General features: G+C 38.3%; 1 protein-coding gene across 2 annotated transcripts in view; it reads right to left on the bottom strand.

Annotated features, from left to right (window-relative positions):
- Positions 1-17232, bottom strand: part of LOC148336709 (uncharacterized) — a 63133-nt gene extending 45901 nt beyond the window's left edge. For both annotated transcript variants that reach the window (XM_088295366.1, XM_088295367.1), the window contains exons 1-9: positions 17099-17232; positions 12064-12117; positions 11322-11477; positions 9585-9722; positions 7423-7536; positions 2904-3056; positions 2598-2777; positions 1807-1929; positions 1560-1673 (exon numbers count right to left, since the gene is read on the bottom strand). In XM_088295366.1, coding sequence (XP_088151492.1) covers positions 1560-1673; positions 1807-1929; positions 2598-2777; positions 2904-3056; positions 7423-7536; positions 9585-9722; positions 11322-11477; positions 12064-12108 — 1023 coding nt within the window. In that variant the 5' untranslated portion in view covers positions 12109-12117; positions 17099-17232. The remainder of the gene's footprint in view (positions 1-1559; positions 1674-1806; positions 1930-2597; positions 2778-2903; positions 3057-7422; positions 7537-9584; positions 9723-11321; positions 11478-12063; positions 12118-17098) is intronic.
- Between the last annotated feature and the right edge of the window lie 3092 nt (positions 17233-20324).

Raw genomic sequence — 20324 nt, 5'->3', positions numbered from 1 at the left:
CTGAGATTTTGCCACTGGTTTAGACAGCATCTCGACAAGGTGAATTGTTCACTGTTGCAAAAAAAAAAAATTTAAAAAGCCCCGTCTTCGCTCATTATGAAGAGGAGAAGAAAAACTAATGACTCGGCAACAACTTGGATTTCATTTCCAATTAAATTATCCATATTGGTGAGGAAAAACAAAACATTTTGGATAAAGGTTAAATGAAAACAAAATTAAAAACCAATGCAATTGTTTATTCAACTTTTAGTACTTTTTAGCACAGCGCATTTTCCTAATTTAATCCTCTGATTTCACTAACTTCGACAATGCTTGCTGCCCAAGAAAGTGTGAGCGAACTTTGTTTACAAATATTTCTTATTGTATTGAAAGACAGTTTCATAGCATTAGGTGCAACTCTATATGGTGTATAATTTTGGTTTTATTTTAAAAAAGGACTGAACAAGTACGACCCAATTTTTTACGGCCACAAAAACGGCAATTTAAGATGCACCATAATTTACAAACATCTTAGAAATGCTGGTGCTCATTAATTTGTACATACATTACAGGATCAAATTGTAAACTAATTATGGTTATATAAGAGCAGTTGCTTGCTGGTGTGACATACCGCAATTTACATCTGATCCAAATCAGTCGACTAATCACGACTGTTGGTGATCAGTCGAGTACCAAAATAACCATTTGTGGCAGCCCTACTTTTTACATGTGCTATAGGGGTGAATGTGATTGTTTGTACAAGAACATCTAAAAAAAAGTCCACTTACTGTGTTCAGTCAACCACAAAAATTGGTCAGCACAAAAATTTATATTAAAACCATATTTGCAGCACCTGGAACCATTGTTAGGCCGTTTCTGTGTTTTGGCACGGACATTTGTTGCTGTGAACGCACTTTTTTGGCAACAAATGTCCATGGAGATGACGTTGCCGAGGGTTTGGTGCTGGGATACTGGAAGTAGCGTAGAGGGAAGTAACCCCACAGGCGGCCATCTTACATCGCACGCCATTTAAAAAAAAAAAAGAAAAAATTCTCTTATCAGGTGTATCTGATAGTGCTATTCAAATATGATTTGTCTGCATCATGATGTCATAACTATGAGAAATGAAGTGAAACCAAAGCCAGTAACTGGCAGTCCAGGTTATTGTATGTCTGTGGTTTGAGGTGTCTTTAAACTGAAAAATGACACAAAAAAAAAAAACAAGTTTTATGAAATTACTGCAAAGCAGAGCTGGCAGAGACTGGAGATTTGAAACAGGAATGTGCCACAAGATCGCATGCTGCTCGAGGTAACAACACAGCTTTAAATTGGTTTTAATCGTTGTCAAAGTACGTCCCATCATGTCTTCCACTGAATTGTCGTGATCACTCGGTGCGTGTTAAAGCCACTGCAGCTAATTTGGTTTTTAGCTTTGCGTGCTGCCCGTGTCTCACCGCTAAGCACTGAGCAGTGATCGAGCGAGCGTGAGTGTGAGTGTAAAATGCGATAAGTGTGATGGATGCAAACGAAAAATGAATAAAGAGTTAAGAGATAAGATGGAATTGAGTGCATTTCCTAACCTTTATCTGCTGGTCTCTGCCGTCCACCTCTTTCTGAAGAACATCAATGACCTGCGTTTTACCAATCAGCACCTCCTCTTTCTCATGAAGTTTCTGTTTTAAAGCCTTCAGAAGCTGATCAGAAAACACCCACAGCCCCCCACAAAAAAATATATGCATGAAAAATTATTCAACACTTTCATACTTACTGTTTACTACTAAAATTAATAGAATTGAAGACTAAACATCAAAAAGTATCTCATCAAACCTGCTCAAGATCAGCACTGGCATCAGACTTTGCAGCAAGTTTGAAGAGCTCCTGTTCATGCATCTGGTTGATTTCAGTCAAATGATTATCTTTCTGGAGGATTATCTCTTTAAAAGTTTGGATCTAAAACCAAAAACAAAATAGATCATAGGCGCATACCAAAATGAAAATTATTCAAATGCTAAACCACAAAAGCCAGCATTTGTGGTATGTTCGATTTGCTAGAATTAAACAAGGTTTGTTTGTTTTTTTAGATAGAGCAGTTTTGCAAATGACTGACTTCATATGAGAAGCAATTTTCTTACATAGTGGAGCATTTTTTGTTGTTTTTGCAGGTTAATCCCAGGGAACTGAAGCCAATGTTATTCATGAAAATATGACAATATATTGAATGAACAGCTGTTTTTTTAAGCGCAATATAAAAAAGATGTATAGCAATATAGAATCAACAGTTTTTATTTCTTAAACACACATTGTACGTAACAGTAAACTATTTTCCTGTCTATAAGCAAAGCTAAATTGAATTTAAAAAAAAGCTCTTCTGTAATTAAGTCAGTCAGACGAATTGATAATTACTCACTGACAATCAAGTCAAGATGAGAATGGCTCCAAATACAGATGACTACTTTTAACGGTCGGTGTTTGAGTCTCAGTTTTGCGATTCAATATGTACCATCCTCATTTTGGTGTGAAAACAGCAAAGTGAAACTGCTTCACTTCAAGTCTTAAAATAATGTAAACATTCTGTGCCTTTTATGCTATAAGTGGATAACAACAGCATAGAAACCTACATTCTGCTTGTACATGCTCTCTTTCTGACTGTACTGCTCCTTCTCCGTGTCCAGAAGCTCCTTGAGGCTGTCTGTCTGCTCCTGGAGCAAACTATAGCGCTCCTCTGCTTCGCCAACCTTCTTGGTCAGGCTCTGCACCAGCTGCTGAAGTTCCTGCTTTGCTCCATGGTCTTCATCTACCTGAGAAAGGATAGTACAGTGGAATCTCAAAATGTGGAGAATAGATCATAATTATGAGATTTAATGTTGATTGCTAGATTAAACTTCAAGAACATGATTATGCAAATTGTTTCAGCGAAAAAGAACCTTTTGCTGTGTTGATGTGATGGGCTGGTCTCCTGCCATTGCTGTCTGCAAGTGAATAATGTAGGCCTCCTTCTCTGCCAACTTCCTGTCCTTCTCTGTCAGCATAACATCCATTTCTTCACCTCGCAGCCGTTGTGCTTCAAGCTCTGTCCTCTAAAGAAAGATTGTCAATGTTTTCAAATTTCCTAAAACACCACTGCTGCCCATTCATTTCTGTGTAGATAGATTAAGTAGCGCCAAACAAAAGGAGTACATGGATGAGAAACAAAGAGAAGCAGAGTCTGCTGGATATACAGTATAAGTAGCAATACGGATGTCAGGTCACCTAAGCATGTAAACAACAAAATAAAGTGAGTGACAGCCACGAGTCATTCCAAAGCAAGGACCATCTGTAAGTAGCATGAAAATAATCAACATGCTTTCAGCCTGCTCCATCAGGTAATTAACAACCAAACAAGAAATGTATTTGTAGACTACCATTATGTGTCTGAATGGGCATTTTCCAACAGTTTGATATATCAGGTGAGGGAGGACCAGACGTTCAAAGGATGATGTGACTGCAGACATTAGCGCCACAGACCTGTAGTAGTTGAGTCCTGTAATGTGTGGTATCTTGGGGGCAGGGACAATAGTGGAGGACTTAAGGACATACGGCATGCCACCAATGAGGTGTTGAAAATTTCAGTGAAGACAAGAGCTAGTTTATCAACACATTGTATGGCAGGGGTCGGAAACTGAGTTTGGCCCCAGGCTCTTTCGGGAGAAACCAAGGAATTCCCGGCTAACTGGGAGATAGATAGTCTCCCTCCAATCCTTCGTGGGGCGTCCCCGGGGCCAGATTTGGAAGATTGGCTTCTCGATTGGCCGTGGAACAGAAGCCTGATGTGTTTTGTGTTCTGCAATGACATTATGAGAGCAGCGTACACACACAACAGCCCCTTTTCCACCGCAGGAACCTTCAGAGGAACTTTTAGATTTACCTAGGTAAAATGAGTTGGCCTTTTATTTCCACCAAAACCATTTACCCATGTATGTCATTTACCCAAGGCCATTCGGTGGCCCTGTTGTCGACCAGGGCCAAAAAGATTCTACCAGGAATTCTTGCTAGGTCCGGATTGCGCTGCCCAACGCTGATTGGTAGATCGAACTTGGGGGGAGTGTTTTTAGCGCCGCCATTAGCTACTGGTAAATGCTAACAAGTGTGCAAGAGCTGTGCTCGCTCGTCCAATATTCTAAAAATGAAGGAAAAGCAAATGAATAGCCTATCGAGACGGCGACTAAGCATAAGCTCTTTTGAGCATATTCAGGTGACAAAGCAAACGGCCCAACCAGCACATGCCAGCTTATTACTGCCAAAGCAAGGCGGGTTTAACACTGTTCACACGACAAAACAAGTCCATTGAAGCTGCATAATTAAAACATGAAGACTTAAAAAGATCACAAGTCACAACAGCCATAGTGGAAATGACTGTCGAGTGAGCAAACAGTATAACCAACTCAACGCCATCGGTCAGTCTTTAAAACCGGTGCAAAGGATTCTGTGTGTGGCACGGCTGACGAAGGTAAACACAAAATACTCACGGTAATACTTGTAATATTGTCATTTAGTTAGCTATATGTTGTAGTAATTTACATAAACCCAAATGGTGTGAGCGCATGTGTTTAATGACTACATTGCACTGAAAATAGTTACCCATTCTAAGTATTAATTTTTCATTCATATTTACAGAAAGTGTATTAATTTTTTTAAGCTACTTTTATACTCACTTTGAACATAAACATTGCCTTTTCATACAGGGAAAATGCACCTAAATAAATGTTCGACAACATTGAAGGCCCTTTTGATCTAATAGTGAACTTATGTATTTTGATTTACAGCTGTCTGGATGGATATTTTGAGACAGTTTCAAGGGAAAAAATTGTGAGCTGTCCATCATCGCCTACACAGAAGCGGAGCGACTAAAGCATTGAATGTCCTATAGGACACTTAAATTATTTTCTGGTATTCATTTTGCATTTGTATGTCCAAATGTAAGCAGAAATGGAAAAAAAACAACTCTTCCTGGATCCTGATGTGTTGCGCTGTTTCAGAGGCATGACGGAAAATACCTCTTATAATCACATAAATACTTTGTTTTTATTTCATTTGTCAGCTGTTACAGAAATGATCAGCATCACTTTTTAGTTACTTATAACAATAAGACGCTGATGACAACATAGTTTTAATTTCCACCTTTCTAAACTCAATTACAGAACTCATGTACTCACATTTTTTGATCTACGGCTGTTACGGATACACATGCTGAAAACGTTTCCAATGCAGAGATAAGTGTGAGCTCTTCATCAGGCTACCAAGCAGCAACTCTCATCCAGCGTTCGCCCGTGTCAGTAAGACGTTTCACGTACAGTAACTTGTAGGACAATTCTGTCATCAATTGTAATTTATTTTGCATTTCTATGTCAATAGGAAAACACACAAGGGATGGGACCTTAGATTCAATCACAGAAACGGAAATTGCAAGCCAGGAAAGAGTTCACTGGGGCAGAAAATGACATGTGGCAAGACACTTCTCCAAGTTGCGGACAATGTCGAGTTCGCCCGAGAGCAGGACTAGAAAAATTCAGCGCGGCTTCTGGCTGTCCTTGTTTTTTTTTTTTTATTTTAAAGGGCACAAATAAAAAGTCACAATGTATAATTTGTTCTTTTTCTTTTCTTTTTCACCAAAACTTACTTCACGCTGCTGTAAACATTAGTGCAGTGTTATTTTTGCTAGGAATTTTTATATTTAGTCTAAGTCATTGGACAAAAATGCTTATTTCGTTTTCGTCAGATTTTAGTCGACGAAAACGCCAAAAGGTTTTAGTCTAGTTTTAGTCGACGAAAACTAAAAAAGGTTTTAGTCTAATTTTAGTCAACGGAAACGCAAAAAAACTTTCAGTCTATTTTCGTGAATTTTTTTCTATGAAAATTCAAAAGGGTTTTAGTTAAAAATAGGCATACAAGGTTTCCACCCAATAGCAAAGACTTTCTGATGGACTAAGAAGGATTATGCATTACAAACAGATAAAAGTGGTCACAGTGGAATCTCAGCTCATTGCTCCAAAATAAGCCGAGAACCAAAACGTTTTATTTGGCAACGCTTGTGGCTTTATTTCACTTAAAGCAACATAAAAATAAAAATGTTTGAACTACACAAACTTGTAGTAGACTTTTTCTATAATACAGTACCACAAGTACAAACTCTATCAAACATGTCTTGTTTACTCTTAACAGCTGGCTGTTATCAGAACGAAGTAGCCTACCAAGAGTCACGGTCGCCATGGTCTGTCAAAGAAAAGCGTGTCAGCGCGTGTGAGCCCAGATGAATGACCGCAGACATGTTCGGGTCTGTGCGCGGCGCATGCGCCCTGCGTGCAGCCCCGTTGGTGGGCGTGCCCAAACGAAGGACAGGTTGCACCAGCATTGCATTTTTTGAAAGACAGATTACATGTACAATAGGAAGCGATGTCATGAATTTTGAGCGTCTGACAAACCACACGCTAACAATTTTGACCCGTCTCGTCAACGGAAATTCCTGTACGTCACGTCATGTTTTTGTCATCGAATAACCTCGTCTTATTATCGTCACGAAAAAGAGGGGCGTTTACGAAATATTTTCGTCATCGTTGACGAAAACAACACTGCATCAGTGAAGCCATGTATTCAATTTAACTTTTAATAATCCAGGTTAGTTAATTGCAATGCCGACCAAGTTGCAGACAGCAGAGTATAACAAGGCAAAAATAAAAGCAACTATATATATATATATATATATATATATATATATATATATATATATATGTACACAAACAATGTGATAGAGTCAAGCTACATATTAAGTACATATTAATTTCCATGACAGGCTGCAAATAGGTTCAGCTATTATGTGCATTAGGGTAAAACATTTTCAGAACAAAATCTATATAAAAAAGCCTCAACTGACTGTTTGCAGCCTGGACGGCATTGCAAATGAGAATCAGTTTTCAACTGCCTTATCTTGATAAAGGATAAATAAAAAAAGCTGATCATAAGCCTTAAGCAAACACTTCCACTCTGATTTTCATGTTGACACATTTGAATCATGATTGTACATTTTAAAGTCATCCTATATGTATAAAATTTAGATTAAGATACACAATATTAAAGTTGACTGAATTGTCTAACTGCAATGACGTTTAAGAGCCATAGGGTGTCAGTAATGAGTAACAAAGTACACAACACCTCCCACAGACATGTCATCAGTCTCATTTGCATGAGTCTACCAAGAACTATGAGTTGCGGTGGGGATGCAAATCACCTGGGCCACAGGAACCTTTGCTACCATGACCTTCTTTTACCAGAAACTAAATGTTCCTGGGCTTGTTGGTGCAAAAGGGGCTAATATGACCAAAACAGTTAAATGCCTGATTTTCATTCTTATGTTGTGTGGTCTGGCAAAGATGAAGAATCTTCTAATATTTGAAACAAGAGAGTTCTTGCCTTCTTTTCGATCTCCTTCTCGCTCTGTGCAAGGTGCTGTTCTAGCTCCTCGACCTTCTTCTTCAGCAAGACAATTTTCCCCCGAGAGGCTTGCTCTCCTCCTTCTGATGGACTCTAGAAGGATAATGAATGAATTGCAAATGAAATTGCATACAATGGACTTAAAAAGTATACACACATACCTGTTAAAATGACAATGAAAAAGTTTTTGGGAAAATGAGACCAAGAACATCTTTAAAATTTCTACCTTTAATGTGCCCCTACAACCTCTCCAACTCAACAGAAAAATAAATTCAAGACAATATTTTAAGGAGAAAAATGCACACTCTCAAACCACCATTTTGTTGCAATAACTTGGGCTTTATCGTATTGTATTTCATTACAGCACTCAGGCTTTTAGTGTAGTACTCTCTATCAGTGTGCAGTTTTTTGATGTCCCGTCACAAGGGCTGAGGAACAAACCACAGTCTTTGAGTTGTGAGATTAAAATGGCTCATTGCCATGGTGACATTTCTCTTCATCGCCAGCTATCAAGAAAAAGGCTGTCGGCTTTCTGAGTCAACAAACATTTGAAAACTCGAATATTAACAATACTCCAGGTGCCCGCAAATTCCTCAATATAACACAAATATATGGTCATATAAACGCGTATCGGAAAAGCACCATTGAAAGGAACATTGGTTTGTGTTCCGTACATACTCGGTCTGCAAAGGTCTTTTGAGTACAAGACGTACTTCGAAGTGTCCTTGAGCAAGATACTAAACCACCAGTTGCTCCTGATGCTTCGCCGTCAGTAGGTGAAGGTGACGTCAAAGTGAAGCATTTCAAAAGGTGGGAAAGCGCTATATAAGTCAAAGACCATTTGCAATTACTTTATTAATGAATATCATTTCTTTTATTGACGGTAGAAAGTACAAAGCGTAAGTGACATCCAATTATTCGCAATTACCGTGTACTTGGGTGTAACTGTCTGCTCAACCATGTCAACGGGTTACGCGACATGTTTCTGAAACTGTAATTTTGACCTTAACCCGAATATTGATGGCATGTAAACATAGTCAGCTGACATGATGTTTTGAACTAGTGTTGTCACAATACCAACATTTTCACCTTAATACTACAACTGCATAAAATACTTTGATACCGGTACTGAGACGATAACCGGGCAAAAACCTAGAACCTCAGGAAAAAAAGCTGTGAAAAAAATAGCTGATAGCTAAACAACTTCACATTTGCTTTATTTGATTAGTTGAACTAACAACCTTAAGGATACTGATCACAAAGCTTTTCAGAAAATGAAAAATATACATTTAATGTGAAAACTTTAAAACAATTGAACACAAAATATTTCCTCTCTCTTTCCCTCTCCCTCTATTTTTTTTTTAACAAACTACTGATATTTTGGTGTTTATATAGTCCTGTACTAAAGTATTAGGGGACCAAAAGATTTGTTTAATATTTCATCCTTTGGGCATTATAATCTCCAATTGAATATTTAACATTTGACATCCCAACCACGACGACTGGGAAAATTGCAGATTGGAGGATCGAAGCCTCGTTTTTTGATTTTGTACTGTAACATAAGTGAGCTGGACCATTCATTGTGTTAAGAAAAAAAGCCAAGTGATTTCTCCCCAGATAATTTTTCTCCTAAGTCATCTTTTATAGATTGTTAGAAAGGGATTACGATTCATTTCAATATGGTACTGCTGAGTATAAATGTGTAATTTCCTCCGAAATCTATCTCAATACAGCTTAAAGTGAAACAGAACAATATGCTCACATTTTTTAAAATAATTATGGAAAATGTTTTGAAATTAATTTTAGTCTTAGATTTTTATATCACAAGAAAATAGCATTTGAACAGGGTGTGGATACATTTGAGTTCCATCATAAAGAGTCTTATTTACTTTACAATGATAAACATGTTACACATAAGTTACAGTTGACAGAACACAAAATGTATTGGTTGAAAATTGTCGTGTGAAACTTCTCATAGCATCTTCAAGTAGTTGGATTGAATAGGAGGATAAAGTTTGACAAAAAGATGGAGTGATTCCATGAACCTCTTGTTAGTGCAGCATAGTAGTGTGACGCGCTTTGAGTACTGAAGGTAGCAAAGCGCTATATAAGTGACAGCCATCATAGAAGAGTATGTTTACCTTCCTGGTGTGTGTTGGTGTGTTCTGGCCTCCCATCTGTTTCTTCATTTCTTCTAGCTGTGTGGTAAGAGAAGTCACCTTTGCCTTGTTTTGGAGACGCAACTTTGACAGTTTCGCCTCACACGCCTCCTTCTCCATCTGAAGCAGTGACACCATAGTCTATGATCTTTCTTCGTAGTAGCCAATCATTTAATTGAGTAAGAAACAAGGTCATATCTAGGGTCTGACCAAGAAGGATTTTTTGAGTCCGATGATGATTTTTGTCAGAAAAAAAATACAGTTTACCGATTACTCGTCCACTTAATTAGACAACATAATGATTAAAATAACTCTTTTGCCGCAAAGCATTTCAATGGTTGTCGATTATACAAGTTTTTTTGTTGCTAATCATGGGTCAGCCTGATCCCTATTCATCGCAAATAGTGGGGGTCACCTGTAAAAAAATGGTTAAAAAAAAGATCTTGCCTTTTTCAATCATACAATGCACTGCGTGCCACAATGAATTTCATTAATCGAGTTATAAGGCCATTAATTAATAAAAGAAAGCAATGTCACTTGCATACAACTGCTATAAATGGTTAGGGTAAATAAAGGTGAAAAACAATCGGCAAATATACATTTGGACGATGTTCGAAGGGCCATAATCAGCTGATTTTGGCTTTATTCCCAGGTTGCGAATTTAAGGTTCACTGCAGAGCAGGAAATCAGTTCTTTACTTCAATTTTAAAGTATTATTTCGCTGAACAATGCCAAATATATATTTACAAATTTTTTTTTTTAAATTTCCATTTTTTTATGTGAACCAGTTGTTGTGATTTTTGCTCATGAACCTCAGTGCCAATATGAGCCTCAGCGCAGCGTCGGCACATCACTTGCAAGACACTACTTTTTTTTCCGTATATCTAGCGCACCAGGTGAAATTGACAAAAAGATTGATTAGACTGGGGAACAAAAATGTGAAATAACTGTATTTATGTAAAAAAAGTTAAAAGCTTTGAAAACTAAAAAAATAAAAGCACAAATCTAAATAGAACAAACAACAGGGTGACCATGGTTACAATTTTAAGAGAAAAGCCAGCAATCCTCTTAATTTATACTATGCAAGCTTTCTGTTCTGATATTGATATTACTGACCTACCAGGAGCTGCACACACCTCTCATCAAATTGCCTCAAACAAGTTTCAATGTAACTATAGAACATTCCAATCCGAATAATACAGCTAATCAATGGAATCTTACATCTCTGGTAGGCTGAGAAGAAAAAAAAAACTTGATGTGCTAGGGAAAAAAAATGACTGCAATTTTGGAAGTAGCATGCCAATTTTACTTCTAATTGTCATAAAAATTCAAATTGTTGCCCAGTGTAATTAGTGATGCTACAATATTAATGAGCCATCTGTCATAACATCTATTCATCATTGGTTCAGCCGGTCACTGAGCAACGCTGCTATAGCTTTACTTCCCTGTCAAGGGTCACAAGGCAATCGCGTGGTTGTAGTCAGTGTAAAGGCGCCCAACATAAGCGGATAGCAATAGCAATTGGCACTGCGTCATGAGAAAGACTGCCACACACTTGTTTTTTGTCACACCTACTATATTGATCAAATCAAAAATTTTATTTTGATAAGCCATATTAAATTTCAATAAAAGATGCATGATTGACCACAAGTAAGAATGTGTGTAATAGAAAACGGATGGATGGCTGGGTATAAAGACTTAGGGATACAAAGTCGACACCTTGAGTTGTTCATCTTTGGTACAGAGTGTTGCATCCTTCTCTCGAATCAGCTCTTTCAGCTGAGTGACGAGCTGCTGAGTTTGAACAAGTCTGTCTGCCATTTCTTCAGCTTGAACTTCTCCACTTCTGCCGCCTCCATGAGGAGCGCCTGAGGCCTGAAAGAGAGAGCAGACGAGACTTGTGAATGCATGTCCAGTGACCATACGGTATGTGTCTGGTGCAAAGTGGTGTTCAGAACTCAACACATTTAAACGGAGTAAAATCTGAATAACATACGAGAATAATATAAAATCAGTCAACAAAATCACTTGTGCTCGGTACGTCGAGTTTGATTTGATAAATGCTTAACACTTGCAGTAAATGTGAAACTGCCAATGCTAATGATCAACATCCTGCCATGTAAATGCTGAACATAATTACCAGTATGATAAACAACGGACTATATTGACGAGGAATCAACACCGCGTCGAGAGTCACGCAAAACTTTCAAACTGTGAATCAAATTTGTCAAATGCAACCAACTCAAGGGGGGCATGTTACAATGAAGCTGTCATATATAAAGAATTGGAATATTTTTGACAGGGTTTTTTTTATACATTGAGTCAGTTATCGTAACTTACACAGAACTATAATGTGTTTTGAACATTGCTGAGATTCTCACCGGGCCCTCATGCCAGTCACCTGATACAAATATGTGACCACTTAAGTCATTAAAGTTCAAGTTCATGCACAGATACTTACTCCTGCGCCAGCCTCTCCTTCGTCATTAGAAAACCACTTCAGCATGGTTCAGACCTTAAAACACAGCAGACACAAAAACTATTCACAATCCATAAACCGTCATTTGATAAAGGATTTAAAGGTCTATTATCATCACGTGGGAACAAATCCATGAATAAAGAAAGAAAACACAGAGGTCAGTGACATAACCTAAAGCTGACCAAATTAATAATAAATAAATACCTAAAAAGTACAAACCAAATTCTAATGAAGTTGGGATGTTGTGTTATTAATAAAAACAGACTACAATGATTTGCAAATCTTGTTGAAACTATATTTAATTGGATACACTACAAAGACAAGATATATAATATTCAATCAGACAATTATTTATTTTTAACAAATAATCATTAACTTGGAATGTTATAGATGCATCTCGTTCCAAAAAATCTGGCACAGGTGGCAAAGCTTGAAAGAGTTGAGGAATCATCAACCACTTGTATGGAACATCCCACAGGTGAACAGCTGGTCAGTGCCATCATAGGGTAGAAAAGGAGCTTCCCTGAATTACTCAGTCACTCACAAGCAGGGATGGGGCAAGGCTCACCGCGTTGTGAACAACGGCATGTGAAAATAGTCAAACAGTTTAATGACAAGATTCCTCAATGAACAATTGCAAGGAATTTAGGGATTTCTTTATCATCATCATCATCATCATCAATAGGTTCAGAGAATCTGGAAAAAAATCACTACATGTAAGCGGCAAAACCAAAGACCGACAATAAATGCCAGTAACCTTCGATCCGTCAGGCACCACTGCATCAAATCCAACATAAATGTGCAAAGGACATCACCACATGGGCTCTGGAACACTTCAGAAAACCAATGTCAGTAAGTGCAACTTAAAACTCTACTAGACAAAAAAATGGAATTTATTGACAACACCCAGAAACTCAGACGGCTTCTCTGGGCCTGAGCTCATCTAATATGGACTGATGCAAAGGGGAAAAGAGTTATGTGGTCTGACACCTCGACAATTCAGATTTGTTTCGGAAATTGTGGACATTGTGTCCTCTGGGCCAAAGAGGAAAAGAATCATCTCGACTGATATGGATGCCAAGTTCAGAAACCAGCATCTGTGATGGCATGGGGCTATGCTAGTGCCAATGGTACACGTAACATACAAATAGAAATATGCTGCCATCCAAGCAACGCCTTTTTCATGGAGGACCCTACTTATTTCAGCAAGACAACGCCAAACCACATTCCACACGTGTTACCACAGCATGGGTCCGTAGTCAAAAAGCGCAGGTACTAGACTGGCCTGCCTGCAGTACAGACCTGTCTCCCTATGTGCAGTATTATGACTCGTAAAATATGACAACCAGACTGTTGAACAAATGAAGCGATACATAAACAAGAATGTGAAAGAATTCCACCTTCAAAGCTTCTACAATTAGTGTCCTCAGTTCCCAAACGTTTATGGATTGATGTTAAAAGAAATGGTGATGAGAGACGGTGGTAAACATGACCGTGTCCCAGCTTTCTTGGAACGTGTTGCAGCCATAAAATTTTAAGTACATGATTATTTGCTAAAAGGTTCATCAATTTGAACATTAAAAATCTTGTCCTTGAAAATTTCTGTGGGAACCTTTGCCTAGTTCTTTTATCTTTAATGCTCACACATGAAAAACAAACACTCACACCAGGGGACAATTTTGAGTGTTCATGCATGTTCTTGGAACATGGGAGGAAAACGGAGTACCTGGAGAAAACCCACAGAGACACGGGGAGAACATGCAAGCTCCACACAGGAAGGCCGGGGCCAGATTCAAACTCACGACCTCTACAGTGTGAGGTGGACGTACCAGTCGTCCGGCGTACCACCCCAAGTTACATATCTATTCATATATTTGAAAATCCTAATAGTCTGTTTTTATGTTTAACACAACGTTCCTACTTCATTGGAACTGGGTTTGCATTATATTGCACAACCTTGTGAGCGATTCACTGCAAACAATTTCTGTAACTCTCATTGAGCATGTCTCAGCAGGCATTTATGAGGAAAAAATACCAAACCTTCTCAGGTTTGAAGGGTGCCTTCTCCAAATAGTATGTTGTATGTATTGTATGTTTCACAGATGTCCATTAATATTTATATAAATTGTCAATATTTAAAAAAACTTTAATCTCAGAAAAATAATTTTGTCCCCATGCCATGAGTGTATAAACAAATTCCTTTAGAAATGAACAATTAAATGTTCAATAATTTAACATCATGAAGGCATCTATAGCTCGCTCAGTCTTTTCTCATGTAGTGTTGAACAGGTGAGGTAAGGTGAGCACTCCAAAATATTTGCAGCTTGGAAGCACATACCTTGAGACAAAAGCTTACCATAATCACTGCTTATGCGACATAAACACTGTGTGGTCACTGGTCTTTGTTACAGCTCCAGCTGTTGTGAAATGCGCTACATAAAGACAATTGTATTGTATTGTATTAAACTTAAAATTACAACTTCTGGGCATTTTTGGAGTTAAAACTGCTGCAGGCAGACACCAGTTCAATAAAATGGCAAATAAGTACATGAAATGGACCAACAGACCTCTGACTGGCTAACTGACAGACGACTTGTCGGACTGACTGACCAACAGACGATTGCAGATTGGATCGACTTGAAAAAAATGACGGACTGAGGAATGAACAAAGGGTACCCAGACCACTGAAGGATGATGAGTGACGGACCAGCAACATTTAGTAGAATGCCCATTTCAAATGAAGAATTATCGTTGAATTACTTCCTTTTTTTACATTTTATAATTAACTTGATTAACATTCCTTATGACAAATAACAGGGAAAAAATACCAAAAATTGGCGTTGTCGAGTACCGGCATTGATTCCCATGTACCGCGAATAGGAACAAAACCGGTTCGAATGAGAACGGTACCCATTCCGTGTTATACGTGAGTTTGTGTTACCATTAACACTCAATATGTGTCATGTTTAACACATTTAAGTTTTATTTATGTTCCACCATGATTCCATTTAACCATTTTTAACTGTTTTTAAAGAAACCGTGACTAGTTTGTTTTTATGTAAAACTGTGACATCGCCGTCAATTCTTGTGAAACTTGCTTCTTTAAATATATACTGTAATATGAAATTTGTTGAAGTCATTCTTTGGGCCTGTCATTCAACATGAAGCAAATGCTTGTTTTTACAAGATTATTGTATAAATTCATGTGTAATGAATTATGAAAGCAGTGTTACTTGCATAAGGTAAAAACAATCAGCAAACATCGGCCATTTGGTCAATTATTTTGGCCAATGTTTGAAGGGCTGTAATCGGCTCTACTTATAATACTTGCATAGACAAAAGGAATAAGGCCCTTATTTTCATGTTGAAGCAATTACTGCAATCATAAGATTTATGGAAGCCTCAATGATATTTGTTCAACAGTGTTTTTGCCTATTTCTGTTTAGCCAACTGCTCTAGCTATCGCAGGTCTTAAGGGTGACATTACCAAACTGCATGTAATAGCTTTTCTCAAGAATATCCAATAAGATTTTGATAAGGACTCTTCAGAAAAGTCCAATGTTTTTTTGCATAGCCATTCTTGGGTACTTTTAATTGTTTGTTCTGGGACATTCTCCTCTCAGAAGACTCATATCCACCAGTTGAGGCCAAGTTTTCTGACACTAGCCTTGATAGACCTGATAAATGTCAACAATATTGGAAAGAAATGGTCATTCAATGCAATAATTCTAACTCATGAAAACTGCTAGCAAAAACAAAAGTGTTCTGTTCATATTTGTGTTTGCATGTTTTCATGCAAATTTCCCCATTATGGGACTATTAAAGGACATCTTTAAGTATGCATGAATAAAGTTCACAGAGCAGGTGATCACGTTTACATATAGTGGTTCTCATGTTAGTTTGTACAGATCAAACAATTGCGGTTTTGAGAATTTTATACATTCATTGTGATGTTATAGCGCATACAGTACATGTGCACAATAAACTCAATCAAACGGCAACGTTTCCTTCAGAAATTGGGGGACGTTAATGTTTCGTAAAAGGATTCATCATTAAGGATAGCAACTTTTCTAATTACCCGCGACCCTTGTGAGGATAAAGCGGTATAGACAACGGATGGATTGACGTATTGTAATGCATCTCTGTATCAAAATAGAGAGAAACATCAACTTATTGCATTGAATATTACAGCTCCATCTGTTTTGAAATGCGGTAAATAAATAAAGTAGTATTGTCTTGTATTAATTATGGAATTAGGCTTTATGTGGCTCCTGAACCACAACAGTATTTAGATCCCTGGTCTAGTTAATGAATTGCCGCTGAGCTAGTCGACTTTCTAAACAAGAAAAATCAAGTTTGACCGGTTTCATGTCACATACCAGAGAACGCTGCATCTATTACTAACTTGCAGCTTGGTATTGCAAGAACTACACCGTCACGGCGACACAATAACTGCTCACTTGCTAACTTCATTCAGAAATGTAATAAATAATATCAAATTTAAAAAAAACTTTGTTAACGTTGCAATGCACCCTTTAGGTAATGTATTTTAACAAAATTAGAATGGTGTAACTATAAGGCTTAGAATTAAATAGGCTAATAAATGAATAAAAAGACAACATGAATACGCTGCAAAAAAAAGGAAAGAAAGAAAAGTCAAGGGCTGATAAATAAATAGTTTATTTACAGCTATTTTTACACATGATTAAGGTAAATAAAATATACAAAAGTAGGTACGTTTATCATTTATCGCCTGACTTGTGTTGATAGCTTATAGTTCCCATGCGAAAATGCTAATTGCTAACGTGCGCCAAAGTATAGGTGGCCTATACAACAACTTAGATTCAATATGGGACTTAGGTCCACATTCAGACCAGTTCAAGACCTGCAAGTAGATAAAGTCTGGTTAGCCTGGCAACTTATCTTGCTAGCTAAATGCTAACACAACTAGCATCGGAGTAGCCTGAGCAAATGAGCTCATTGAAGCTACCTACAATCGGTCATGAAATTTACTTACCGGGCGAATATATTTATGACGACTCAATCGATGAACCTCCCAAGTGGGTATACCAAAAGGAAAGCATTCTCATTTATACTCCAGCAATGAAAACATTGCAGCCAGGACAGCAAAATGAATATCGCAAAATTGTCAACAAGAAGACAGCTGGGGAATTTGCGCATGCGCAGTTGCGCACATCCTTCCGCTATGCTGTCAAGCTGCACACTTGCATACGACGCATTTTCATTATGAACATTTTTAAAAAGCAAAACAGATACTATCGGTTTCTCCCCATGTGGATACGTTGTTTACCAATAAAATAAGTTGAAAATGCCTTGGTCTCATTGACGTTGTAATGTTAGTGGCCAAACAAATATGGAGGACTGAAAGTGAATAAATATATAATCCACCGTGAAATTTTAATTAAAATTGTAATTAATTAATTGTTTAATTCATTCATTAAATATGCATTCAAATAAATGAGATCAATAAATAAATGCACCTTTAAATCATTAAACAAAAGTGTCATAAATAAAAGAGCCATCTCCATGCGGAAATCTCGCACACAACTACCCTTACCTTTTAGAACAGCGATTTATTTATTTAATTTCATATTTATTTTTATTTAAGTAATTAATCTTTCAGCAGCACGGAGTGCGACTGGTTAGCACGATGGCCTCGTAGTGCAGAGGTCATGGGTTTGATTCCTGCACCGGCCTTCCTACGTGGAGTTTGCATGTTCTCCCTGTGCCTGCGTCTTTTTTTTCCGGGTACTCTGATTTCTTCCCACATTCCAAAAGCATCTATGGCAGGTTGATTGAACACTCTAAATAACCACTGGATATGAGTGTGATCACAGATCGTTGTGCGCATGCAAGGAGAATAGGAGAACAAGCGGGTGGGTGTCAAGTAGAGAGTTGACCATATATATATATCTATATATATGTATATATATATATATATATATATATATATATATATATATATATATATATATATCTTAAACCTTACCTTACTTTTTGATGTTTTTCCTGCCAAATACAAAAAACTGTTGAAACCAAACAATAAACACGAAAAACAACTCTCCATTCACCTAGAAAACAACACAACTTTTGAGGGTAAAAGGTTTCCCCAAAACTAATAGAAATTTTCATAAACATCAGGCCTGGCTGCAGCAGCATTATTTTATTAGATCATTGAGCATCTTCAAATTTTGGGGTGAAACAGCATGTAACAGCTCAGGGCCACATGGTGGACGATTGGTTAGCATGTCTGCCTCACAGCGCAGAGGTTGTAGGTTTGAGTCCTGTGTGGAGTTTGCATGTTCGCCCAATGCCTGTGTGGGTTTTCTCCGGGTACTCCAGTTTCCTCCCACATTCCAAAGACATATATGGTTGGTTGAGTGGACACTCTAAATTGTCCCTGGGTGTGATTGTGAGTGTGAGTGGCTATTTGTGTTTATGTGCCCTGCGATTGCCTGGCAACCAGTTCAAGTTGTACCCCACCTACTGCCCGTGGACGGCCGGGTTAGGCTATAGCACGCCCGCGACTGTTGTGAGGTGAAGCTACTCAGATAATGGATGGATGGTTAGATGCAACAGGCCAAGACCTAGAATAAGTCTCTGAAGCCCTATTTTAAACTTGAAAGGAAGTCTGCCATTTTTAATTTCCTTTCAAATGTTGCTCCATTTTTGCCCCTATAGAGGTCACATTTGATCACAATAGCTTTTAATGTGATGCACTTCATTTACCCCCAAAAAATGATAAGTTCAACGTGCCTAAAAGGGGACTTTATAGCTGCTTGCAACTATATTTGGAATTGAGGTATGGCAATACACACGCAACACCCCAATCTGCCCCCACCACAAAAAAAACATAATAAAAAATTGTTAGAACTGACATTTCATGACAATAGATAGATAATGGCATCTTATCTCTTTGAGGCAGATTATGGTGAAGACTTTATGAAAATATTATCATGTGTTGTCAGCATTGCAAATGGAAATCAGAAGTTTCCCCTATATTAACAAAGTGCCTTACATTGTGACATGCATTCTGTATTGATAGGACCCTCAAGTCTGATCGCCCTATGAATCAAAGAAATAAGATTAACAAATAAAATCTCTCATGCCTTATATGTACAAGGTAGCACACCCTGCTGGACAAAGCCCAAAACTGCTTGGGTCTGGATTGACTGTGACAAAGATATTACGTGATAACGTTTTTTGGTGATGGTGCTGGAGAAAGCTGGACATATCGTAGTCGGTCTTATCATTCATGGTATTGCAAGCAAGAAACATCACAGGTTTAGAAAACAGACTGCAAAAAAAAAAACACTGCCCAAAGCACACCACTCACATTTCTCTAAACAGACATGTGATTGGCTGAGGCTGATTGGCTCCCAGAATCCTTTGCAGTAATCTTTTAGTGTTACCTTTATTTCTTTTTGGGATATGAATGGCATGAGAGATGCGTGTTTTGTGGTAATTTTATTTCTTTCTTTCATTGTTTGCTTGTATGGTGTTCAGAGATATTTTTGGTTTTGATTTGAATCCATGACTCTAAGGAGTGTGGTAATTTTGCAATTGAATGTTCATACATTTTTGCATAGGTGGTTTAGAGTCACTGTGCATGAATGCCAGTGTGCACGGGCAAGCCTCAGTACGGGCCGCCCAGCCCAGAGTAAGTATTAAATACAGAAAACAGCGCCCTCAACTGATGCTGCACCCTTTGATACTGTCACGGTTCGCCTTACGGCGAGGAGGAGGTGGACCCAAAAGGCGAGGAGGCAGAGAGGTGAGTAACGTGAAGGGAATTTATTAACTGAAACAAACAAGGGCAAACAACGTGGCATGGGGCTAGGGAACAAGGGCAACCAGAACGTGACTAACAGAAAAGGAGGACGAGGAACAGAAGCCTGGGCAAAACGCTGAGGGACGTAACGGGAACGAGAGCATGAACTTGACAGTAACAAGCGTGGTCGAGGAAGTCCGGAAAGTGCGGCAATGACCCGACACTGCGTTGTCGGTATGGGAAGCTTAAATAGTCGAGTGATCAGGGGAGCAGATGGGAAACAGGTGTGTAATGAGGGTAACGGGGAACAGGTGCGTGGCTGGTGAGGACGAGTGCTGAGGGGAGGCGCTATCACAGCTGACCAAAACAAAAACAAAGTGCACATGGCAGGGAGGTGACGAAAACAATAACAAAACCGCATGACACGAAAACAATACAAAAACCCCTGTCA

The sequence above is a fragment of the Idiotropiscis lumnitzeri genome, chromosome 5, assembly GCF_059441095.1.
Source record: "Idiotropiscis lumnitzeri isolate Australia: NSW breed Sydney's pygmy pipehorse chromosome 5, RoL_Ilum_1.0, whole genome shotgun sequence".
NCBI lineage: Eukaryota > Metazoa > Chordata > Actinopteri > Syngnathiformes > Syngnathidae > Idiotropiscis > Idiotropiscis lumnitzeri.
This window is presented reverse-complemented; position numbering and strand designations above follow the sequence as displayed.